Raw genomic sequence first — 26,664 nt, 5'->3', positions numbered from 1 at the left:
ACTTTTACTAAAATATAGGAATAATATGCGCCCATAAATATGACAGAAAAATAGCTAAATCAACAGATGCTATATTTGTAGGTAACCATGTCAGCCACTTGGCAAAACTTAACACTTGCATTTTACCTCTTATCAGCGTTATTTACTTTTTCAGAAGTTTCTGCCAATTTCCGAAAGAAGGGAAGATGACATCAGATTTGGAGACACTGAAAGCTCATGATGATTTGGGCGTCATTTGACTTTTGCCCTAGATCACTGACAACTAGGAAAATATTCTAAAATCAGTGACAGATTATATAATCAGCCTTTGGATGTCTTGAATCAAGGTCCTATTTGATTATTTTGAAAATAAGCAAAAAATTTTGCTTAAGACAGTTCTCTAGTTAAGTTGGAAGGCATTTAGTTTGCCCCCTTATTTCTTACAGCATAAATATACTTGTGGTTATGTGTGCACACCCCCACACACACGACTTTTAACATACCATTTTCCCACAATTTAATTTCAGTTTTAAACAATCATGATGTCATCTCAAGTTGTGTAATAGATTATTTGGAATTAACGTGGAAAGGGGTTTTTCTAGATCTAGGAAGATTTCCTAGAATTTGTAGAGTATTTAAAACAAACAATGATGAGGAAAAAAATACATAAATTTAGAATTCCAGGGGATGATTCTGACTTTAAAATTGTAGGGAAAATTTCCCTGCAGTTTTATTACTAAAAATGTGAAGACGGTTTAAAACATAATCATTCCAATAACAAAATACCTCTTTGTAAATGGCATTATTTTAACATGTAAAAAGTAACTTTTATGAACCTGAGTATACATAATTCTGTTTGTGAATTTAATAAGATTTGCATCTTCTTGTGGCTTCAAATTAATCAATATTTTTGTATTCAAGTTAGAAAAGAATGTATTTTAATACATCCCTGAAGCATCAAGGTGTTCTGAGTTTAGTGCTCACAGTTGAATCAATCATTCTTAAATGTGAAAGGCTAGTATAAGTAATCATAATTGTTACTATCTAATTCTACTTTAAAATATTCTTGGCATAAATGCTTTTTCAGTAAAATGCGATATATTCTTATTTGATAACATTTGAGATGTATTTTAACACTTCATTAGCTTGAAGTTGCAAACTCCATCTGATTGAGACTATCTTTGCATCGTTATACATCACATCTTTAGGGTGTGTGACTTAAATAAATACTAAAAATATTTGATTAAATAACCCTGTTTTCAAGGACTTTAAATTGTTGACAACAAATAAATTATTGCCACAAGTAAAACATCCCACTGTGTTAAAGATTAATTCCTGAGTCACTAAAGTAGGTCCTATTTCTTTTGTAAATGATCAACGTTTGTATAGTTCTCCACACTTTCACTTAGTAGCAGCTAATTGCATATTAGAATCTCTGACCAAAAGTGTCAGGTGGATTCCTTTGATTCAAACTGAATGAATATTCTTTCTCCATTAAAAATATTTCTGGAATAAAGAGGTCACCTACTTTTTTACTTCCAGAGTTCATTGCCAGAGTGATGCAGAGTTAATGTAGAACCATTTATAAATTCAGTACCTTACTTACTATTTTTATTTGCTTGATAACATCTTTTGTTATCTGTGCTTTTCAAAAATGTTCTTTATTTGAATGAGTGAAATATACTCATCCACTAAAATACTTAAGCCTGTTTAATGGCTATTGTCATACACATAAATATCGATACTGTACAAAAAGGGTGCACACATCCTAATCCTATGCAGCCATCTTCACTGCATATGGACATTTCTTACTTAGGTAGATTCTATTCAGATATAAACTTTTCTTACTAAGCTTATGAAGAGACAAGATAATAGACATTTGCATTCCACGATCAGCCATCTAGGTAGTTAGCCAGCATATATACAGATATTTTCTTATGGAATCAGTGCTAATTCTAATTAAATTAAAATGTTATGGATTTAAAAACAAAACAAACCAAACAAATGTATTTTCATTTTATTATGAAATAGTCTTAAATAAGGGCGCCTAGATGGCGCAGTTGGTTAAGTGTCTGACTCTTGATCTCAGTTCAGGGGTTCAGGTTGGATCTCGGGGTCGTGAAATGGAGCCCTGCACGGGGCGCCCCACCCAGCACCCAGTGTGCTTAAGACTCTCTCTCTCCCTTTCTTGGTCCCTTTCCCCCACAGCACTTTTTCTCTCAGAAAAAAAAAAAATCTTTAAGATAAAGTAGCCTTAAGTAATACTACTATTTTATTAACATATTGATTTTAGACTTTAATAGAATTATAATACCTTCAGAAAAGCTGTATTTATCAATGTCTTCAGGGAATTGCTCTAATTGAATTTAGTTACTGAAGAGGAAAGGAAAGTAGCACAGAAATAGGTTTTTAACAATTACCTCTCTTCATTAGTACTTTTTATGAATCTTAACATTTAAGTTAATAGAACAATAATTAAAAACGGAGCTTTGAAAAAATTAGATTTAATTAAGAACGCTCCCACTTCTCTGATTATTACTTACTCTTGCTTTGATTTAATAATAAAATAATTGTTATACCTCCATTTGAATGTAGCTTTATAACTTTTAAAGAATTCTATTTATGCCCTGTGAACTAAGGATCATAAAGCCAAAACCATATAATGATTAAGTTGTGAAGAGAAAAGAAAGCTCAGTATTTCTGATTCATGCACATCTAGACCAAAAAAACATTCTTTATGAATAATAAAACAATAAAAATTTTTAATAGAACAAAACATGTTAAAACCCAAAATAAGTAAGACATAATGGAAATGCTATAACCCTGTTTTATTCACTTCTCTCTAGGGGTCCCTCCAGTAAAGTCAAATCATTCAAGTCACTGGATGGCAGAATGGGCAGAGAACCAAAGTACATGAGGACATGATGGTGGTGTCCTCACCAAATAATTAAGGCCGCTACTACCTTGGATAAGCCACTTAAACCTTATGGGACTCTGTTTCCTCATCTGTAAATTTAGGTAGTTATAGGTGGCTTAGCTGAATACTAGTGTCCCTTTAAGAATAAAATTGTGTCTATGCTGCCTTGTTGCAACATGATAAGCCTATAAGGGGCCAATAATAATGATTGACACTTCATGATGCATAAGTCAATAACTAAATGCCGTTTTTTGTTTATGATATTTTGTATTTTACTGAAGCCCAGAAAACAATGAAAAGTTCTATTTCTAAATTTACTTAATTTGATGTAAAGTGAATTTTATAACTGTAGTTATTTTTTTACTTACTGTAATTTTTTTACTCTCAAATTACAGGGTAATACTCAAAATAATTACTTTTTTAACCATGCATTTAATAAATACTTACGAGCAGCAACCGTGTGCTAGGTATTGATGTTACAGTGCTAACTCAAGACAGATGCCATTCCTGATCACAAGGAACTTAGAAAGAGTAATGTAAGGTAGAATATAGTTCATTTCACTATGATTCATTTTATGATCTTATGATCAGTAGTTTTAATAGTGTAGTAGTATGTAAATATAAGTTGTTTGTTCTAATCATTCCTATTTCACATATCACAAACCTCTATTCTAAGAAATAGCTGTTTTTAAAAAATATAATATATTCATAGCTATAACTTAGGATTTGGAGTGGAAAAGACATTAGAATTTTCTATTCTGTATTCTTGCTTTACACTGAATTATTACAATTAAGTGTAACTCAATTTGAAGATTTTAAGTGGTTAAAAAGAATTATGAAGACCTATCCTCTATAGAAATCTTTAGGTAAGTAAATGTAAGTTTCTATAGCATTTGGAGATGTTAAAAAAGGTCATTTTTAACAAGAGGGTTAAAAATAGAAATAAAATAATAATAAATAAATAAATAAATAAAAATTTAGATGTATGAACCTCTCATGAGTTATTGTCATCTGATTACAGACCACTGACTGAGCTCGGCACTGCTATAGACAAAAGTCTTTACCTTTAAGAAACAAATATGTGTTATTATCCGTTTAAATAATACTTTCATAGCACTTACCGCTTGCTAGTTCTGAGTAATTAAAATTCCCAAACTACTACAAACCCTTGTTCTCTGTAATGTCACAACAGCTGTAACACAAGTACTGAGCGATATTGACGTAGAATTGGCAAGTCTGTGAGAGGTTAGTATTATCTCCACTTCACAGGTCAGAACAAGAAATGCAAAACCGAGGCACAGAGTGGTTAAGTATCTTGACTAAAATCACCTCTCTCGACAGAAACAGTAGTTAAACCCAGACAGGCTGAATCCACAGTCCATGCTTTGAACTACTGGGCTCCGGCGTCTTCTCTGCCATGGATGCCTGTGTTCACTGCCGTTGAGATTGTGGAGTCTTCTTTCACCTCATGGTTTCATATGTAATGACTTTGTGAATTAGAGGAAATTATTTAATCTCTCTAAGCCTCAATCTTTTTATTTTTCAACGGGATAATAAAAAAAAGTAGTCCCCACCTCACAAGATTGGTGAGATTATAGATGAGTCAGTGCAGGTAAAGCCGTCATGTAAGCAACCAGCAAGTTCCCCGTAAGTGTTAGCTGCCCTTGGTATTGGCATGTCATGGTTGTCATCGCCCTTGTTATGGATTATTGGGATAATCAGTCTAGCATGTGAGTGTTTTATATTGTGAGGATGAGAAGAGGAAGGAGAGTTTAAAGTTTTACAGAAGTCAAGTCTCAATCGAATCTAGAAAGAGTAATAGAAATTAGTAGGGATAGAAACAAAAACACACAAGTTCTACAAGATGTCCATAAGCCCTTTCGTTGTGCAGTAGTAGAAAGTTTGTACGAGAATCTGCAGGACTCTACATGTCTCTCCTCCTCCCCCACCCCCACTCTCCCCCTCTCCCTCCCCCACCATCACCAAACTTGCCCTTCTGACTTCTCCCTCTCAGAACTTCCCTTTCCAGTTTCCTTACTTTGCTCAAACATACCAGGCACACATCTGCCTTAGGGCCTATGCACTTGCTGTTTCATTTTCCTGAGATATGTTTTTCATGAGAGATATAGGTGGCTAACTCCCTTCTCACCTTATGTCACCTACTCAGTGACTCCTTCCCTGATCACCCTGCTGAAAATGGCACTCTGCATCTGCCCCCAAACCGTACCCTCACACACATTTCTGATCCTCCTGGCTCTGGTATACTTTTTGTTGTTGCTAGTATTTGCCACCTTTGATTATACTATATAATTTAAGTAAGAAATAGATCTGGGATAAGCCCTCAAGATGTTGAGGGCTTTTTGTGGTTGCTGTGTATTATTTTTCTCCTACAGATAAAATATCAATTGCTTAAAAGCAGAAATCTTTTTTTTTCCCCCACAGACATAGGCCAAGCACTTAGAACAATCTGGCTTCTGTACATGTTCAACAAATATTTATTGAATGAATAAATGGGTGAGAACCTTTAAGACAGGGAGTTTCATGAATTGACCTAAAACTCTGCTCTCATTCCGCTAAATATGAGAAAAGGAACATTTGTCCTCCCAGTCCTTGGGCACTCTTGTGGTCCAGTAATGTGAACATTAGCTTGTCACTTCCTCTGCTCTACAGGAAGGAAAAAACAAAACAAAACAAAACCACCAGCACAGGCCTCTGGTGGGGTTCAACTTTACCTTGACATGTTTAAGATAATGTCTGAAGAGCTCTAAAAGTGTCATAAAAAAAGCATCAGTTTCCCATAATGGTATTTTTTTATTAATTATTTTTATTAACATATAATGTATTATTTGTCCCAGGGGTACAGGTCTGTGAATCATCAGGCTTACACATTTCATAGCACTCACCATAGCATATACCCTCCCCAATGTCCATAACCCACCACCCTCTCCATACCCTCTCCCCCCAGCAACCCTTAGTTTGTTTTGTGAGATTAAGAGTCTCTTATGGTTGTCTCCCTCCCCATAATGGTATTTTTTTTTTGAGCTCAGATGCCTACTGGGCCTCCAGCAGCTTCTCCTGCTATCTATATGCCTGCATTCTGTGTGCTTTAGGAACTGGCTTTCCTTCCCAGCAACCACCTCCCATCCATTTCAGGCATGTGCCATGCACTTCTCCAGTCTTCTACACTACAGTGCCCCCACCTCATCATAGGATCAACAAAGTAAACAAGAATATCAGAGATATTCCTTTAATATGAGATATTATCTCTTAGTGCTTTCCAAGGCCTACCCCCATATTTCATAGTTTCTTCCCTTCTTGAGGAAGGGTGCAGCCCCAAGGACCTACATCAGATGCAACTTCCTCCCTTCTCTCTGCTGCTAGTACATGACAGAAACAGGTTAGGAGCTAGACGTATCTACATTCTTACCCCAGGTCTACTTCTTACTGACTGGGTGGGCTTGTCCTGAGCCTGTTTCCTCATCTTTGAAATAAAGATGATACCTGAAAGGATTGTCATGAAGGTTAATAAGTCAGTACCTCCCTTAGTACCTGACCTCGAGTTGTCCTTCCATATATCCTTTTTTCCAACAATTCAAGGAAAGTGGTAAGCAAGAGATGTTTCTCTCCTCTGCGTCAATACTTTTTTCATCAGTTGTGAGATGAAAGTGAGACATCGTGGTAACAGAAAGCCTGAGGACACACAGCTGAAGCCCTGAATTAGAAAGGCAACACAGGGTGGACCCAGTTTGGGCAATAGCAAAAGATACGGGGAGAGAGGAGCAGCCCCAGAAGTCTGTACACCCTGTTGGACTTCATACTTTGACGTGTATTTCTAGTGGGGACATCAGGGCTTGGCGTATATGAGACACTCTGATTATCTGGCATTAGTAGGGAATGACAGACAGTTGTCTCTTTGTTGTTGGAAGGAAGTGAAATCAGGAAAGAAAAATAAGCATAAATTGTAAAGAATCAACTATTGAGAGAAAAGTATAAATTATCAAGATTAAAATGCATGTTACTTTTGATGGTTTCTCCAGGATTTTTTAATAATAAGTTTTAGTTTCTTGACCATAATATTTTATATTTATTTCAAATATATAGTAGGCGAGACACATTTTAGGTCAAATAGTATATGTGAGCTGCTGCTTAGGGAGGTAAGCTCTCTATAGAAACATTTCTTTGGGAAAATGCATTTCAAGTTCCAAATGTACGAGATATATATATATATATATATATATATAACAATCACTTGATTCTTTGATTGGTGATGTGTAATCAGCTTTTTAAAATGCTACATGGTTTCAAAAGCATGTTTATAATAACTTCGGATATAATTTTAATACTTGATTTAAAATGATTACGTGAAGCATATTTCACTGTGGTATTTTTCTTCTCATATTTTGTGGGAGAAGAATAACAAACAACAAATTCTTGCAGCACCCTGTTTCAACTCGTAAATGCAGAGGGCACATCCCCCTTTGTAGTCTTTCTTTCAGCACCCAAACCATTGCTGTCATCACATCTGTCCTCGCTCCATTTCTCCCCTGGACTTGTTTATTCATTAGGAGAGGCAAAGTTGCTCAGTGGGGGGGTCCATACTAAATCATTCCTGCAGACAGACCTTTTTAAACTAAGGGAATCCCCGCTTCTTGGGTCTCCTGTTGGGCAACTTATGTCTCCCACCAGTTCCAGTTCAGATTTTTATTTATTATTTTTTGTTTTTATTTTTAAAAGCACTGACTGACAAAACCATCTAAATAAGATAGTTGTCATTTTTCATGTCTATTGTTTTTATCATTGTATGAAACTACTGTAGCTGTATTCATCATATATTTTGTATTTCTTTAACATTTCATTCCACAGGCACTCCAGAAAGTCTGAAAGATCTAGCATCCAAAAACAGACTAGGAAAGGCACTGCCTCTGATGCAGAAAGGTAGGCTTGGTGTTGTGCTGTGTGGCCATCTTCTCTTTCAACTGATAAATTCAGGGGTGCCTTAAACTCTCATTTTACATGATCAGTTTTTAAACATAGCCTGTGATGTTTAAAGACATTCATGTAAATAGATCTCCCATATGGGAATAGCCTCAAAAAACAAGAGGAGGGTAATCTGAAGGTGGCCCTTAAATCTTAGGGTTTAAGAAAAATCTCAGATATGTCTCTTAGTCATCACGCTGATTACTAAAGAGGACCAGATCTGTGCTCATTACTGTCTACATATTAGGACATTAATATTTTGTTTCTGAGATTTTCTGAGATTCTTAATTGTTAATGAATATAATACTTGGAATATGCAAATATTTTGAGTGTCTGTTATTTATCTGAATGATGTCATCTTTTAAATCTTTTCTGCAAGTACATCTAAGATTCTACCTGTATATGAAAGATATTTGTTAATAGAAATATTAAAAGAATTACTGACCTTTCTTTGTAATTCATCCAACTTTATAATTTTTTTTTTTACTTTTTTTTGGTGTGCCATGTGCAGTTTTTTTGGTGTAAGATACTAATACATTATTTTACATAATTGTAAAAGACACCTAATGTCCCATTAACACATTATTTATTCATCCAAAAAAGCATTGAGAACATGCAGGGGGACACAGATGTAAATGAAAGAATGGACTGAAGTCTTAAAGCTATACTTTACTATAAAGGTATGCACAAGATATAGTGAAAACACAGGAAAAAGAATGTAGTGCAGAAAGGAGATATCTCATAAAAGGTGTAACCTGAGCAAAATCCAGATATATGAAAGTAGATGTGGAGAAAATATTCCGTGAGAAAGGAAAAAAAATATGAGAAAACACCGAGGCTTAAACTTTATTTACTCTTGATTTGGGGGATCCATATTTTGAGAGGGCGAGTTCTTCCTGGAGATGGGGGAGAGCGTTGAAAATAAAGCTGGAGAAATTCGTTAGATGTTATGTCACACGTGACCTTGTGGACTGTTTAACAGAATTTCGGCTTCTGCTTTATACCTCCATGAGCCATTGATGGGCTTGAGAGGCTGGTGACTGGCTTTGAGTTCCAAAACTATAGATCACTGTAACAACATTTTGTAGGGTGGATTGGAAGCTCCAAGGGCAGATACAAGTCACCACTAGGCTGTCAAAGTAGGCTTAATTGAAATAAACTCTGAATAATTCAGTTAGTCATTTAAAAGATATGAGCAAAGCGATGTGCTAAGTTCAAGGAATAAAACGGAACAGCAAAAGAGGGAATCTTCCCAGGAGATACTACTTCTGAGTTGAGATCAGAAAAGTGAGTAGCTATTAGTTACATGAAAGAGTGTGGATAAAGAGAAGATCGAACTTACTCTTAACTAATATCTATGGAGATATTGACAGTTTAGGGACTGTAATTTACAATAGAACAAGGATTTAGAGAATTCAGAGAGTGTTGAATAGAAATTCAGTTTTACAAAGGAGCTAGGCTTTGAGAAAGGGAATGAACAAAGTTCTAGCACTTTAGGTAGATGATAGATAGATAGATACCCTGTAATGAAACAGTATTGATTATGTTTCCATTTACATATTCTTTAATGTCAACTCAGTTAACTGCAGTTTCTTTACTAGAATTATAAATGACTTAAATTCCTTAGACAAGTTTTTAATCTTCAACCATACACTGCCCATCTGCCTCAGAGACAGACAGTATTTCAATTACTTCGACTTGATTGAAATTTTTCCTCCAAGTCTTACTCTTTTTATTCCATTCAGGCTTTAATTCATTTAACAGTTACTAGTTGAGTGACTACCATGTGCAGTTTTATTTAGGATATATCAATGGGCAAGTCTTTTTGACAATAAGATACTGTTTTATAAAATGCTAGATGATTCTAGAATCAACTAATGGTGCTTAACTACAAATGAGTAATATTTGGGCGTTTCCTCTACAACACTGAAACTATCTGTAGATAAACACAAATCCTCCATCCCTGCAAAAAGTATAGCAAGAATTTGATTGCTTCCCATTCTCAGATGTTTGCTGCTTAAGGACCATACTCATATTACTCTTGCTTCATTTACTTTGCTAACAGGTTTTAATATTGACAATGCAAACCTTTTAAGTGTGTAGATTTGTTTGACTATAATTAAAGCTCTCCATTGATTTGTAATATAGTGTAAATTATATGCCTGGTTTTTAAGTGAGTTGTTGAATAACTAGTTACAAAAGAATTGGCCCGGATTTTCTAGGTTTGTGCCACTCTTATTTCTTTAGAAGATACCATGTGTTGATATCTAACTGCAGGTGAATTGAGGTCACAGTGTGAATACTTTGGATGCTGATTCGAGGTCTTTGGGTAGTTAACAACATACTCAAAGGATTCATATCACACAGTCACCCCTTGGCTTCTGGAAAAATTTACTATTTAACAGTCATCATTTTGAAGGCCCTTTGTTGGCCTTAACAAATTTGGCCCTATGGGGAATAGTGTTGTAAGAAAATATTTTGAAAAATATGGTGACTAATTATAAGCAGAATACAAGCAGAACTCATATCTGACTTTTGTGCCTAGCATTTAAAGCAGTGCTTTACATTGTCGCAGGAAGCTCTGTAGTAAAATTCTGACTCTTCACTCTCATATGAATTCAGCTATATGACCTGCTTGGTAGCAGGTCATTTCCCCTTTCTACTCTAGTGACTTTTCTTGTTGTGGAACCTGTACTCTGCAACCTATCAGGGGATGTTTTGTCAGGACTAGTATTTGGGTTTAACCAATTCTAAGAAGGAAAGCTTCTCAAAATATATGCATTTTATGTTGTGCTGATGCTATTGGAAGGAGAATGTGTAGGCCCTTAATGGCCATTACGGAAGGAACCATTTTGAACAGTTAACCTTAAATACCACGTGCATGTCCATCATTTAACAAGCCATAAAAAAAGAATTATATTTTTAAGCTGCATTAGGAGACATTTATTATTGCAACAATAGCTATGCCTGAATTAACAACTTCAGATTTTGGTGAGAAATGTGTTTTACTTAAATTCAAGTCAAAACACTATTCTTGGGTGAAGAGAGTAGGCATAGATTGGACTCGGTGAATACTTAGATGCACATTTGGAGATGGTGAACTAGCTTCAGACATACTTGGGTTTTCATTAGAATTTTGCTCTAGAAGTCTTATATTTTGTTTAAAAAAATGTAGGCTATTTACAGGTCTATAAAATGGAATAGGTATTCATTAAATGCCATTTCCCATATCTTTTATTCCTACAGACTCTCAGGAGATAATTAAATCTGTTAAATCTTGTCAGACAGTTTGACATTTGGATGTATATTTAGATTTTGTTTACAAGATAAACAATATATCCAAGGATTTGCCATTTTTCATCTTGTGATATGGAAAGAGAGTCTATCTCAATAGGCAGCACAGGGAGCAAGTGTTGGCACTCAGTAGATCTGTGTGGGTCCTTCCTTTACCACACGTTAGCTCTTTGTCTTTGCACAAGTCACTCTATGATCCTCAGTTTTTCTGTCTATAAAATAGGAATAATTATCTTTCTCAGAGTTGTTATAAGAATATTAAGAAAGAACATACATGTGTATGTATGTGTGCACATACACACAGACATTCAGTGCCTGGCTCCATATTGATGCTCTGTAGAGAATAGTTGTGACTGTCATTTTCTCTATCGCCCGTGCACTCCCTGTTCCATTCTCTAATATGGTGGTTCCCCATCTCTTCCATTCTTGCAACCTTAACTTTCTTAACTCATCCCATTCCACTGAAACATCAAGGCTCAACAGCCTGGATTCCCAACATTTCACTCCTGTACCTCAGAATTTCTTGATTGATTCGCCTTTCCTCTAGTCTGAAATGAACTGTACTTGGTTCCATTATCTCTCACCTCCAAAACCTTGCTCTTCTCAATGTTCTGCATTTTCACTCTCCTCAGTTTTCCTTCCTGGAATTCCGACATACTGCCACACTCCTCTCTCTTCCTCAAACAGAGTGGTTTCTGATGCCGCCCCTTTGGTCTGTGCTTTTGTATTTGTTACAGTTCAGCTGGCAGCAGGGACCGTTGTCATTGTGGGACTTTTAGTTCATGTCAAAGAAACAGATCTGGTGCTAAATGATGCACCTTAAGTACGTGCAAGGTGTCCTCAGACCCTGCCCACCTTCCTGTGACTTTGGAGATGGGAACACTAAGTCACGGAGTCTCAGTCTGTATAATACTCACCTGTTATAGAAATAATAATAGGTGAGTATTGGCTTTCTCACCTAGAAAGCCATTTATTTGTCTCCAGAATTGTTTTTTATATCTTTACCATTCCGTTTGGTGCCATATAAGGTCCGCCTAATTTATTTATATTTCAAGTCACATTTAAGTAATCCTTTTAGTTCTTATTAAGGAATGAAGTAAGATTTTAGTGAAATTGAAATGCAGTTTCTCAGTACCAGGGTGAAAACCGTAATTACTTTTTAGACCACACTTAGAAAGTGTATTTCAAACAAGGATGGCTTGAAGTTTATTCTCATGGTAATAGCTTGTGAAGAGTAATAGATAAAAATTCCTTCTTTACAAAGGAAAGGACTTGATCATGCAGTGCTTTCCATATAAATTAATTCTGTAGGGTTGAGTTATGTGAAAAGTCAATTGAGAATGAATGAACAAACAGTCTTAATATGTATTGTTAGTTCTTTTTTCTTTTAATTTGGAAATTGAGACAACAGTCCAGGTATCAGGATTTGCATTAGGGCCTAATAAAGCATTAATCCATAGGTCAAGAAGATAAAAATGCAGCTTTATTACAGTTCTAAGTTGTACATTTTTCCCATTTTATTGTGCTGAAATAGAGGAGATACCCTGAATTAAAATAATTATAGCTGTGAAAATCATTTTATTTAAAAGAAAAATTGTCAATATGAATATAAGTTGAATAAAATACTCAATAATTAAAGTACTTCTGGTGACCAATATGTTATTTTTTACTCTCACACTTCAAATCACTTGATAAGTGGATTTATAGCATTGTTTCAAAAAGGATGAGGTATTATCCCTTTGCTTCTATCACTGTAAAAAATAATCCATATTGGGTATTTTAAACATCCCTTTTATTTAAAATACATACTGGAAATGATTTTTTAAAAAGGCAAAAGCATGTATCTGTTTTAAACAAGATTCATATCAGTTTTTAATTCTTAATCCTTAATTCATAAATTGGCTTCATAATAATTTTGAACCCTATATTAAAGTACCTGTTAATATATGAACAAATATCTTTTCAGACTTTTTTTTTAATCTTAGAAGATATGTTATTATCCATACATCAGCCGTTTGTATTTAGTCAGTTCAATTATGAAACATATTCCATCTTATTGCATCATTTTAATTTGTTGGTCTGCTTAAATTAACCTCAGAAGACATCTTCCTTTTGCAGCCTACTTGGAATAAACTTCCTATTGCAGATTAAAATTATGAGCATTGTAAAAGTATACACAGAGTCCTACAGTGCACTATTTCTTCTTGAAGGCAAGTGCTTGAAGTATCACTGTATTCGTTATTCTAATCATATTTATTAATTCACTCAAGGTATCTATATTGAGTTCTTGCTCTCTGTATGGCTATTCTAGGCACTAGAGATGCAGCTCAGTAAAAACCAAGAGACAGAAGTCTCTTCCCTTGTACAACTTAACAAGAGGTTTGTTACATTGGAGGAATCTGGATTAGCCCTCTAAAAACCACATGGCATGTACATTTGCAATAACTTGTCAGTTTCCTTTGAGTTCCATTTCAGTGATTGCATGATGGTGGGTTTCTTCTGGTTTTTAAAGTTGCTGCCTTGTAAGAGTAACCAGGTTTTCTCCTTGGACAAATGTGTTGGTATCAAACTTAATGTGAACCTGCTGACTGAAGATCTTTTTTGGCCCAAATGTTTTAGGGTTCTCCCACCATGCCTTTCTAGAAGGGGATACGCAGCCCTAAGAGCAACTGATCAGCCAGTCCTTAGGGGAAAACATCCCGCTCGCTCAAGGTCGAGTGAGCACTCTAGTGTCAGAACACTGTGTTCTACCCACCACCTTGCCCCCGGAGGGTCGGCGCCACCTTCTCCACTTCTGACAAGGTCGCTATTCAGTGTCCAGCCCAGCATTCATGTTCTGCCTCCGGGTGTTGGTGTGGTGTTGTACTTTCCTGAGCACTTGATGCTTTCACTCATTATGACACCATAATTTTTAATCCTTTCTTTGTGGCACTTCAACCTCTCCCACATCCTCTATTACTTGCATCTATCTTCACTGTGCTGATAATAGTCTATAGTTTCTGCCAATTAGCTATCATTGAAAATTAAATTTGGCTGTTTTATGTCCTTCCATCTGTTTGTGGCATATTCATATATATCTATACCTATTTTAATGATGTAAAATTTTTTATGAGCAATTACCTGGAAAATTAAGTGTGTATTTGCTTTCAAAAGTATAAGAGAAATTTCTTTACAAAAATCTTTTGTTCAGTTAAATCTTAGTGTTTAAAAGTTTTTCAGTTAAAAAAAAATTGAATGCCAGCAGATGGAGGTCAGCTTACTCCTGTGCAGTAGTAATGTATCTGCACGCTTCTCAAATTTATATTTGTAGTTTTGATCCTTGCACCAGTATGTTTTATAGCCAAGGTTATTTGTTTAAGTATTGTCAATTTTTTCCTATTTAAAAATAAGCAACAAGTAAATGGTAACTTTTATAAAAGTCTACAGCTAGAAGTATTCTAATCACTTATAAATAATTCTACATATAATAATTGACTTAATAGTAGCAATTTAGACAACAGCCTTTTTAAACTAATTTATCTACATTGTTAGGATTCAGAGGCTGTTAGTAGATACATTGGTTCAGCACTACCAAAAATGGATAACTTAATGGAAAGCCACAACTTCATAGTAAGTTAATTCAAAGAAGTGAGTCTCATTTTACTCAATTCAGTAATTTGTTATGCAGAACAATGTGTGACAGACATTACCCTGTCTCTCTTAGCCCCTTTTTATAGTATTTCTTTTATACATATCATCAAAAGCATTTGATTTTGTTTCCAAAGGCTGAGTTAGGAGGTTTATGTCTGTTTTAATAGTAACAGGAAGGGGGGAGAGGTATTTGTCAGGCCCTCTTGGAGTTTCACCATTTCATTCCCCTTTTGTTTTTTTGCCCACAGAATGCACAGACAAGCAAGTCCAACCCATCCTCCTCCTGCAGACACACCCTTCAGCAGTCGGAGGGGACGACAGCTCCCACAGGTGCCAGTGAGAAGCGGCAGTATAGAACAAGGTATCCAATAAAGAGAGATCATTGTCCAAAAACCTTGGATTTGAGAATCACCTCTTTTTATACACCTTTTATTAAATGAATACTACTTTAATTTATGGAGTTTACTGAATCCTAGGATTTTGTGTCTTAGAATTCTATTCCTAGAACCAAGTTTCAGTGGTTCATGGCATATACTCTGTTTTTTGCTGAGTGAGTGAATGAATGAATTTTAGATTGTCGATTGGGAGAATGAATTGAGCCCTAGAAACACCTTTTTTCAAAGGGACAAAAAAAAGAAAGTACAGTTTTTAAAATCTCAGTAAAATATGGCATTTTATGTGTTAGAAGAAGGTTTATTTAAGCTTGTTTTTAAAATGTTTTTAAACAAGCATGTGATCATATTGAAGTCTTTACCGGCATTTTTTTATTTTAACTTAGTGGCAATATCCTGTTTTTTTATACAAGTTTTATGAAGAAAGAATAACTTAGAGGACACATTTTAGCAATTTGGGTTTTTTTTCTTTTTAACAGTTCATAGATACTTACAGGTGCTCTTATTTAAGCACATACATGTTGTGTGTATTTTCCTAGAAGGAGAGAGAATGAAAGAGAAAAAGAGAGAGAGTGTGAGAGATACAGAGACAGAGAGGAGAGTTTCGATAATGGAAATTAGGTTCCCTAAACTATCTGGGCCAGATTATTTCAATACTGGGTTAAAATAGTTACTGTTTTTTGGTTTTTTTTTTCTCATGTGACACAAGGTCTGTCCCATTTCTTAGTAGGTGAAAAGATTTATCAGTATATGTTATCACACAAGTATTATCAGGGATCCATTAAGTAATGTGCTGAAATAATTTTTAATTTGGGATTATAAATACAGCAGACTTCTGTTTAAAACATGTGTTCAAACTCTTCATCCCCATAAAACAACTAAAAGGTTAACATTTTGAATATCTTTTTCAGCAGTGTTGGTTGTTGCTGATGTGACACTTCTATTTCATTCTATATTGAGGAAGCTGCATATGTGTTTTGCTTAACTTAATTGAAGTAACTTACTGAGTGTATCACAGAAATGTATCACAAGAAATGATCTAAGATAAATACATTATTTCAAAGACTGATATAATAGAGAATATAAACAGAATACTTGGTTTTAGAAAAACTAGTGTAGACTTTAAGAAATACCATCTTACTAATAGAGGAACGCTGTTATGGTAAACTCTGGATGTGTATTATTTTTCAAAATTATACGTCTCATTGATATGTCATGCTTCAATATTCAGTGTTGTTATAAGAGTATTCATTTAATTAATAAGGAATCTATGATGCCATGTGAAACTCTGACTTTCTTTTCTAAGGTAGCAATTAATTCATTGGAATTCTCAATTCATGTGTTTCACAAGCTTTCTTTTCTGGGAACATTTTGAGAAGATAACTCATAATCAACGTTTTTAAGACTCTAATTAACAATAGCCCAGATGAAACTGCTTTAAATAAAATTTGGTGTTTATTTAAATTATCCATTCATGAACTCCTGTTGCACAACTAAACTAACCATAAATTCTGGAATTTTGCTACAGATTCAGTGGCCATATTTTGCTAAAGATCAATATCCAAAAAGTCACAGGTTCCTAAAATTCTTTGCATTTCCTCCAATTGTTAAAACACTCTATAGGTTCAAAAGTATGTAAGGGTACTCCATATAACTCTTATATAGTGAGTCTGTAGTTATGTTATTTCTCTAGAAATAAGAATTGCTTCTATGAAATCAGTTGGATTGTATGCTGGATTTGGGTTTTTTTTAAAAAGCTATGTTCTATTGTTAATATCAACATTACTGTTTATGATATTCCTAATCACAGTTGTCTTTCAGAGAAATCATCAGTGTGTAAGGATTGAATTGAGGTGGGAAGAAAGGAATGACTGAACATGAAATTGATGGAGTTATTTTGAAATTTAATATAAATACACTATTCAATACTTTTTGTTACTTGAGTTTCCTGAAACTTATGGTCTCAAGGGTCATGTACATAAAATCTTTTTAAAATATGAGAACAAACATGTGTTATTATTTCTAAGTGTTCTTCCATAATTAAAACAGATCTGGTTTACTTTTGATTTTATTATGTGCTCTGGGACTTTGGGAAAATGTAATAGCATCTGCCGTCATCATATAATGGATCCGTTTCAAACTGAACAGACATGACATCTTTGTGTGTCCTAAAATATGTTTTTAAAAGTAAACTTTTAATTCATAAATTAGCCAGAATTTAGCACGTTAAATTTATGAATGATTTCATTGTTTTTCGTAGGGCTATAAAATTATGTTTTTTTTCTTTTGATAGTATTTTTTAAACAGTTCAATCTTCTATGAAGTTAATGCTGAATGCAGTTCATTTGCAGTTAAGCCTCTACTTCCTTCTTTCCAGTCGTCTTTTTTGTTGCTATTTTTTAAATTTTTTAACAAAAGTTAGTTTTATTTACTTATTTATTTATTTTTGAAAAAAAGAACTGAGTTGATGATAAGTAGTTGTTGGTAAGAGCAAATATTTCAAATGGTTTAGATTCCTGGATCGTGATGCAATTTCGTGATGTACTTGTAAAATAATGTTATTCATACAGTTTCTGGATACAGTTACCTACTTGATTGTTTTTAGGATTTGTGCCAGGATGATTAGATTATTTGACTGGGTGTATGTTTCGTTTTGTTTTGTTTCCTGTAATTCAGTTTTACTACTCTGTCTTTGTACCATAGAAGCGATATGTGCTCTTTGAAAGGCAAACACATCCTTTGAAAAGACATTTTTACTTAATTTTTGAAAAAGTTGTTTAAAGTTTCTTTTAAAAATTAGGAATCCTAGCCTGTTTGCTACATGAAATCTGATTACATTCAAGTATACTTAGAAGAAAAGAAGAGGAGTGATTACAACACAGATTTTGAGATAAAGTAGCCAAAAAAGTAGCCTTACAATTTAGGTAACTAACGGTTTGTGACAATTGAGCAAAGATTTCTAAGAAATTTCTCTGTTTTCCTGTTTTCCTAAGAAATTTCTCTATACTCCAAAGTTGTATTCCAACATAGCCCTTATGGAGAGTGAAGCTGAAAACAACATAACTGTTTGCATAAAAATGTCATATGGTTTTCTGAAACCAAACAAGTGATTTTTTTGTGCTCAACTGGATATCTTTTAAAGAAGTATTTAAAAATTATTTGTAAACTAACTCTTGGTGTGCCAGCTATATTTTATGTGTTCTGTTATTTTATCTGCGACTTAAAACTGTGATGATAGTCCCCTTTAGAAATATCTAGGTAGGCCATTATTTTTCAATGAATAGTATACAAATAAGGAGGTAGATATAAAGCTTTATGAAATTTCTAAGAATTACAATCTCCAAAGAACAATTTCACTTTGAGGTATTTTAATATAATTCATTGGAGAAGGAAGAAAAGATTATTTAAATTAGGGTAATCTTTTTCCTTGTGGAAAATATTACTGAATATTTTCACAATGAAAAGAAATGCCTACCACCTAGTAAAAACTGGAATTCCATTTTTCATGAATTATGTGAAATTTCAAGTTACCTGAAATGCTATCATTTTTGAAATGATAAAAATGTTTGTTATGAATATTAAGGATGCTTTTTAATACACTAGCAATAAAAAGTCATAATGGATTAAAATCAGAATGTTTTGGGGAAAACCGGTGCTGAAATATTTTGCAGTTCTTAAAGGCAAGAAAAAATGCCACACAATGTATTTTTCAATGCCAAACATTAATTTCTCAGTGTTTCTGTATTTATTTTAAATCTTTAAATTGTTGTATTCATTCTTTGATTAATTTTAGTATCATATTTGAGACTTCCTTATGGTTTGTCATTGCGATTTATCATGTCACATTATATGTTGTACATTTTTATTATTCATGCCATTGTGCTTATTCACATTTCCATGTCTAACTATAAATTTGCTGATTTCTTTCTTTTGTTTCCATCATTATGTGCATTTAATTCATTGAAGAACAAGAAAAATATAACTCTTCCACAAAAGGTAAATATTAATGTAACTTTTTAACCATTTAATATTATTCCTTTTCTTTTATAATATGTGAATTATATAACTGTATTTATTAAATAATGAGCAAAATTATTTGCTATAAAGGTAATTTTCTCCCTGCAATGATTTTGTAGGGCATTTGGTGTTAAGCATTTTGTATTATTCACATTGAAGAGGAAAATATTAAAATTAAAAGTGCTTTTGTCTCAAAGTGGATCTACAATGACAATTCCTTTTGAAAAATAACATATTTCTTGTATGTTTTTGTTTGTTTACATTCCTCCTCGATTCTGACTTTCTATTCAGGGTAGTATCTGCTGCAAAAGAAGAGAAAATCTCTGGATTTTCCCTTTTCATAGCAGCAACATTACAGAATATTTGACCCCCCATTGCAGCCGTGCATCTGGAAAACAGCGGCCTAAATGTCACTTCTTTTGGCCTCAGTATCGTTATAACAACCACCAGTTTTATCTTCCTCAAAGACAGAGGAGGAGAACCACTCAGCCTGCTACGCTGGGCATGGTGGTGACCTCCGGCCTTATTATCTTTTGGATCACAGTTGATTTTTGGTCTTTGGACTTGAGTTTCAAGTAGACGCTATCTTGTCTTGCTCTCAGGTGCTGCCCGTTATCATTTTCTATTCAATATTACTGTTGGCCTGATAGCTAAATATTTGAACATGAGTTTTTAGCTTATTATTATTATGAAATATTATGAAATAATATTATTAATAATAATTAAAAATTAAAAATTAAATAAATAATTCTGTATAGCATAATAAATGTACATTTACTCAGTATTTGTGGACTAATGATTGAATTTATTTGTTGGATATAGTAATCCTAAAAATTAGTCTTGAGAGTAGCATCATCCCTTTTTCTATGAATGATAAAATTTAGATTCAGAGAGATTAAGAGACATACTCCTATACACTGCTGATGAATGGTAGGCGAAGCCCAGGTATCTCACTTTTTTACCTCTTTCCACTATAGTATATCTGATTTTAATAGGCACAAATCCCAAATATATTATCCCTAATTTCTAGTATATTAAGGTATATGTTATATATCTCAGTATTACAGAATGAAAATGGGAGGTAATATTCAATTATTTATTTAATTTGAATTTATAAAAATAAATTTATATTCTGGTAAATGCATATTCTGACAAAGTGTCTGATGCCCTAACCAATAAGTAGATATTAATAAAAAATAAAATGTTACTCAGCAAGATCAAGATGTCTTGGTCCTTAGATTTTGCCTTGATTGCTGGCCATCCTGCATTTTTAATTCAGGTATCAGAAACACAACTTTAGATCCAGTGATTCAAACACGGCCAATGCATTTGTGCTTAGATTCAGAAGCATTTAGTTGGATTTGCATGATAAATTTTAGTGTGATAAAAACATTAAAATGTTATATTAGAAACAGGTCATGACCTAATTAATTTAGTCAAAAGAAAGAAAAATGTAATAATTCCTCATGTAGAGAGATCTCCCGTATATTTTATTACTAGCCAAAAGCTATAATTAGCTAATCAAAACAAAACAAAATTCGTAAGTTGTCCAACCTAAAGTCTCTATGAAGAATACATTTACAGCCTCACTGCAGAGCATGACCGATTATTACATTTCTGCAAGGTCATTGTGTTCTGGCTAAGATGTGTCATCACTCTGCCAAGTCTTCTTTGTGCAAAGGACACAGATATGCTTCACAGAATGGACCGTGGGACTGAAAACAGCCAAAGAGGCCCATCCCAGAAATGCATGCAAGCCAGGCAGAGGGCAGCAGAGGATGCTGCAGCTCTCCTGGAATTGACACTATTGCTCAGTCACAAAAAGTTTGAGAAGGCCAGAAAGGATAGAAGCAAATTCAAGAAATTTATTTTAAAGTCAAATTCTAGGTTCACATACCCCAAAAGAAAGAAACAGTTTTATTTTGCATAGAAACCCTGCTGCTATGAGCTGATCTTTTCTGGGATGGATTGTACTGGAGAATTAAGTCCTTTTGAGTCCTCCCTGGTAGAGGAAGATTGGGACTGGCTATGCCCAGCCAACAGTATAAGCTAAAGGGCTCGTTGTGAGAGCTTGTTTTTAATGGATTGCCAACAAACTTGTAGGACGACTAATGATCCCGGTTTGTGGAGGACCGAGACTGCATCATGTTCAGATGCAAGATTTTCAGTGCTAGAACTTGGACAGTTCCAGGTAAAGTGGGATGGTTGGTCACCCTAACTATAGGGGACCAGTATATAATTTTCCAGCATATGATGTTCGTAAAGCACATGAGCAGAGATACTAAATACTACTAACATTTTTATGTTAGATAGAATTTATTGAGCACTTACTCTATGTCACACTTGACTAAGAGAGCTATATATTTATATCACATTCTTAAAACAACCTGAGAGGTAACTACTAATATCGTAAATTTTCAACTGAGAAAGCTAAGGCTTTGAGAAGATTAAAAACTTGGCCCTTCATCAGTCATCTATCTGGTAAGTGGTAGAACAAGGAATTAGACTTGAGCCTCACTCCAGAGACCTTGTTCTTAACCACTCTGCTCTCCATTCAGACAGCACTTACTGAGCACCTGCTGTGCATTCAGTACCACCTGATTACGGTAACTACACATGTGCAGCTGTAAAGAAGGGATTATTACCTGTTTCCTAGAGAGGCAGGGGGATTGAGCGGACTGCCAACAGTCACAGAGCTGCCTCCACAGCAGAATCAGATTTTGAGTCCGCAGCCCATGTTCTGTCCAGGCCTGCAGGTTGCTCTGCCTCATCTCCCTTACAACACCTCGGAGGGGCTCACTGATGGATCCCACCACTCCCCGTGGACCTGTTTCTTTACCACTCAGCTAATTTTTCTAATACTTTTAATACCTGGCTTGTCCCTCAAATTACTATGTAATTTGAGAAAATAAAAGCAGTGTATGAATAAAGATAACACATTCTTGGGATTGAAAAGTTAACTGAGGAACTATAAATGTTCATACTGCGTTATGTATCTTTTCCCTCTTTTATGTTGAAAGCTGAGAGACCATAACATTTTAGACTTCAAAAATTGCTTTATAGGCATATTTTAAATTATTCATTCTAAAAGTAAGCCAATCTTTCCCTCTCTGCTACATTTCTTGGACAGTTTTAAAGAGCCCATGAATGTAGTTTGGGGGCATCGCAATAATGATATAAGAAGATCAAAACAGAACCAGAAATTAAATGAATTCAAGGTGAGAAAATAATGTTACTATCATAATAAGTTTCTAATTTATATGCCTTTGGATACTATTTCTTAAGTGCATTGAATTTTGGGGTTTTGGAAGCAATTTTGAATCCTAGCAAAATACATCACATTCTATTTTATACAAATATGAATTGTCTTTATTATTAAAAATGTGTAACTTGCACACATAGAGAATGAAAAATAATTAGAGTTCAAGTTATCGAATGATTTAAACAGGAATAAAGAGTAAGTGGCATTTGTTGCTTTTTTGTTTTCCTGTTTCACAATAAAATCTATAATAATGATTGCAACCAGATGATAGGGGCTATGTAAGAATTGTATCTAGATGAGTGTATTTTAAAGTATAAGGTTTCTATAAAAAATGCTCAAGTCAATTACTTGTACTTTCCTTAAATGTTGACAAAAACAGTTGGAATACTAAGTTTTGCAAAATATCATTTTTTATAGAACTGTTAAACATTAACCTTGATTAGGTGCAATTCATATAAAAAAGTGAAAAACATGATTTTAATAATTTCCTGTTACCTAAATTATTATATAGATGATACTTATACATTTACTTCAACAATATACTGTGGTTGTGAAACACATTATAGGAAGAAATCATGTAACTTAAATCTTTGCTAAAGCAAGTAAGTTAATTTGTCTATTCTTCAGAAGCAGCATTATTTTAACTGTCACTAAGTAGGAAAGGATTTCAGTTTTATTTAATATCTTTGTATTAGGTGCATATTTAGTATGTGCATATTAGGCCAGGTGATTAATTTCTTATTACATCATGTTGTGATTTCGAAGGTTTAAGCTTCTTTGTCTTCCAGGGCTTTGCTTTTCTTGAACACTTATGAATATTTATGAATAACTGTTCATAAATATTTAGAGCTCCATCAGTAAAAGTGTCTAATTTATCCATTTCTCTTTTTTTTTGCCACAAATCCATAAATATAGTTGTCATCCTAGCCTTCTCTTTAAACTTTAGGGACATAGCGAGTGAAGCAGCTCATATAAAACAGTTCAGAACTTGTGGTTTTAACCCTGTTTTCCCATTCTGCTGATTCACATGTGGTTATTTATAATAGTATATAGACTTTAAAAACTTTAAAGTGTTTAACACTTATATCATCCAAGGCTCAACTTGCAAGATATGCCTTGTTGAGGGAGAACATCCTTTCTTCGTGGGATTTGTGGAGAAAGTGTAGAGGAAATAATAAAAGTCAGACTGATGTCTAGCCATGCATAAGCTCTTCGACTTTTTTTCCCTTAGTAGCATATAGTTCCCTTAAATATTGTATTTTTGAACAAATTTTAAAATTGGTAAACACTTTTTACAGGAAAAAGGAAAGAGACGGCCAAAAAATTGATATTGAATTTAGCAGTTATGCTACATCAAACCTTTCAAGATAGATACTGTTGCCATCAGTGTAATTGGAATGAGGATGGATAAACATATTGGTGATCACCTGGAATAAACAACATGACCCCTCAAGGAACGATTTTGTTATTCCCCCAGAGAAGTCTTACTTACATGGGATGCTCTTCAAAATGACTGTATTCTCAGAAGCATCTCATAAGGAAAACAGTGCTCCCTTTCAGAATAGAAATACATTTTAAAAGCTACCCTGTGAAACCCAACAGGGCAAGGTAAAATGACAGATGCTTTCATCAAGAGCCTAACGTTCTTATCTGTCAAGTATCTTACTAGTATTTTCAGTGTTACTCTGGCACTTGGCAGTTTTGACACTGCAAGTGATGTCTGGGGTTGGTAATCCTGAGCTTTGTTTTTGACAGTTCAGTGAAAATCAGCATGCTAAAACAAGAGATGGCCTTGTGGCTTTGGCTGTAGTGAGATTTGAGTGATTGTATGTACATATGACCTATCCTGCCTATGTTGATATTCCATTTCAATGATCTGTGCCAACACACAAGTTATTTTCTTTAAAACTTTATAAAGGAAATGTGGTGTTTTCATTTAATTTGTTATTTACTTGTGTTTACTGCTTCTCATGCTGGATAGATGTTATCTGTTATTTGTATTGTTTATACTATGATAGCACAATCCTTAATGTCTAAGAGAATCATACAAGAGCAAAAGGAAAACAGTTTGACACATTTCTGCCCTTGCAAATTGAAATGCATTTTATTCCGGGAAAATCACCCAGAATTTGGGCATTTCTGTGTAGTCAAAAATACTGTAAACATTTATCTTCATGTAGATACACTGTATATGTGTATGGAAGGAAGAAAGCATGTAAGTATTACATCAGAGTTGCTTACTACACTTGCATGCCTCCAAAAATAGGATGCACATGCAAGGAATACATTTTTTAATTGGAAAAAAACACAATAATAAATTATTACATAAAATGTACTGGTGATATTTTCCCCCTTAACATCTATAGTTTTAGCAAGTTGACAAATTTTAAAATGCTGGAAATTAGGTAATAGAGCAAAAGAGAAAGATATTATAGTTTTCTGTTTTTTTGAAAATGGGGACAAAGTACTAATACCCTATTGAAATAATACAAAATCATGAACTACAACAGCCGGAAGTTCCACCGAGCCATCTTATCGCTTTACAAATAAAAACTCCCTAATGAAGAGATGTGTCAGGAATTGATCAAAGCTACACTGATGAACTGGTGAATGGTAATCAGTTCAAGATTATAATCTGTTTCTCATCATTCCCCTTACTGGGGTCTTTCTGTTTTGCCACATTGCTTTAGATGTATGGAGAATGTTTATACATCTTAACAGTTTGTTTTGCTCTAAAGCCTTAAACACTGTTAGTAAAAACTAGTACTTCATCTTTGAATTTTTAGATAACAACCCATCTTTCTATTCACGCTGTGTATAGTTTATAATCGTTACAAATTCAGTAAGCTAAATTTTTTCATTTTTTACTACTTTATATAAAGTGTCCATGTTTCATATGATATTGGTTCTTATGTTTGAGTTCCCACTATCAGTGATTTTTTAAGTGCTTCAGAGATATTTTTTAATATTATTGATAACTGAGACATCATAGGTCTTTCATTTATGTATTTCATTCTGCCTGATGAATTCCAAATATGTGGCCATTTATCATTGCTCTTCTGAAACATACATTGGAGCAAAGGTGGGACTCCATTAACACTGAGCTCTCATTGTGCTACTAAGCAGCAAGGGAGCAGAGGCATTAGTCTCTCCATTCATGAAGACTTTGTAAGTTAACTAATTAATTAATTAACAATTAATTAATTGTATCACCTGCAAAGAGAATGTAACTTTTTCTGGGAAATTACTTGGACTTACAGTCATCTGTGATTTGCTTAAAAATATTTTAGATATTATAGTTACATATAGTTAAAGATAATTATAATTTAAGCATTACACATTCTTAAATGTTTAAATTATTCATGAATTTACAATTACCTAAAGATACATTTGCTCTGATCCTCAAATCCTTAAACCTTTATTCCTTTACACTCATGTTTTACCTAGAATACTTGAAAGTGTTGGAAGGTTTAACAATACATTGTATGGGTTTTCTTTTTTGCCTATAAACACAAACATTTGAAATTCCAAATTCATGTTAATCTGTAATTTAATTAATTAAGGTGTTGATTTGTAATTTAGTAAGACTTTGTAGTTGACTTGACAAGTTTAATTATCTTGGTCAGACATTGTCCTCTGTCACCATTGACAGATGTACTAGCTAACCTTGTTACAAAGTAAAATACTCAATGATTTTACTTTAATATATTTAGTAATATAGAAATTTTTATTATTCCTATTCTCCTTTACACTCATGTTTTACCTAGAATACTTGAAATTTTTGGAAGGTTTAACAATACATTGTATGGATTTTCTTTTTTGCCTATAAACACAAACATTTGAAATTCCAAATTCCTGTTAATCTGTAGATGCATAGGAAGAAATGAAGATTTAAGGATTTGAGGATCAGAGCAAATTATCTTTGGGTAATTATAAATTCATGAATAATATTTTAAACATTTAAGAATGTGTAATGCTTAAATTATAATTATCTTTAACTATATGTAACTATAATATCTAAAATATTTATAAGCAAATCACAAATGGCTGTAAGTCAAAGTAATTTCCCAGAAAAAATTACATTCTCTTTGCAGAAGGTGATACTATAGAAATTTTTCAGTGACGGTTAGGGAAGAAAATTTGTTAAAGATTCCTAAGGTTTTTATTTTTATTTTTTTTAAGTCAAGGCTTCTTTA

At 33.8% G+C, this 26,664-nt stretch overlaps 1 protein-coding gene across 49 annotated transcripts in view; it reads left to right on the top strand.

Moving 5' to 3' along the window:
- Positions 1 to 26,664, top strand: part of RIMS1 (regulating synaptic membrane exocytosis 1) — a 507,054-nt gene that overhangs the window by 374,666 nt on the left and 105,724 nt on the right. For 13 of the 49 annotated variants that reach the window (XM_047733120.1, XM_047733130.1, XM_047733142.1 and 10 more), the window contains 2 exons: positions 7,760 to 7,831; positions 15,046 to 15,158. In XM_047733120.1, coding sequence (XP_047589076.1) covers positions 7,760 to 7,831; positions 15,046 to 15,158 — 185 coding nt within the window. Of the gene's footprint in view, positions 1 to 7,759; positions 7,832 to 13,786; positions 13,970 to 15,045; positions 15,159 to 19,152; positions 19,186 to 26,664 lie in introns of all 49 variants that reach the window. The other 36 variants (XM_047733138.1, XM_047733136.1, XM_047733132.1 and 33 more) reach the window with 7 other exon arrangements.

The sequence above is a fragment of the Lutra lutra genome, chromosome 6 (assembly GCF_902655055.1).
Source record: "Lutra lutra chromosome 6, mLutLut1.2, whole genome shotgun sequence".
NCBI classification, from domain to species: domain Eukaryota; kingdom Metazoa; phylum Chordata; class Mammalia; order Carnivora; family Mustelidae; genus Lutra; species Lutra lutra.
Note: the sequence above shows the minus strand (reverse complement) of the source record. Positions and strands in the feature narration are given on the sequence as shown.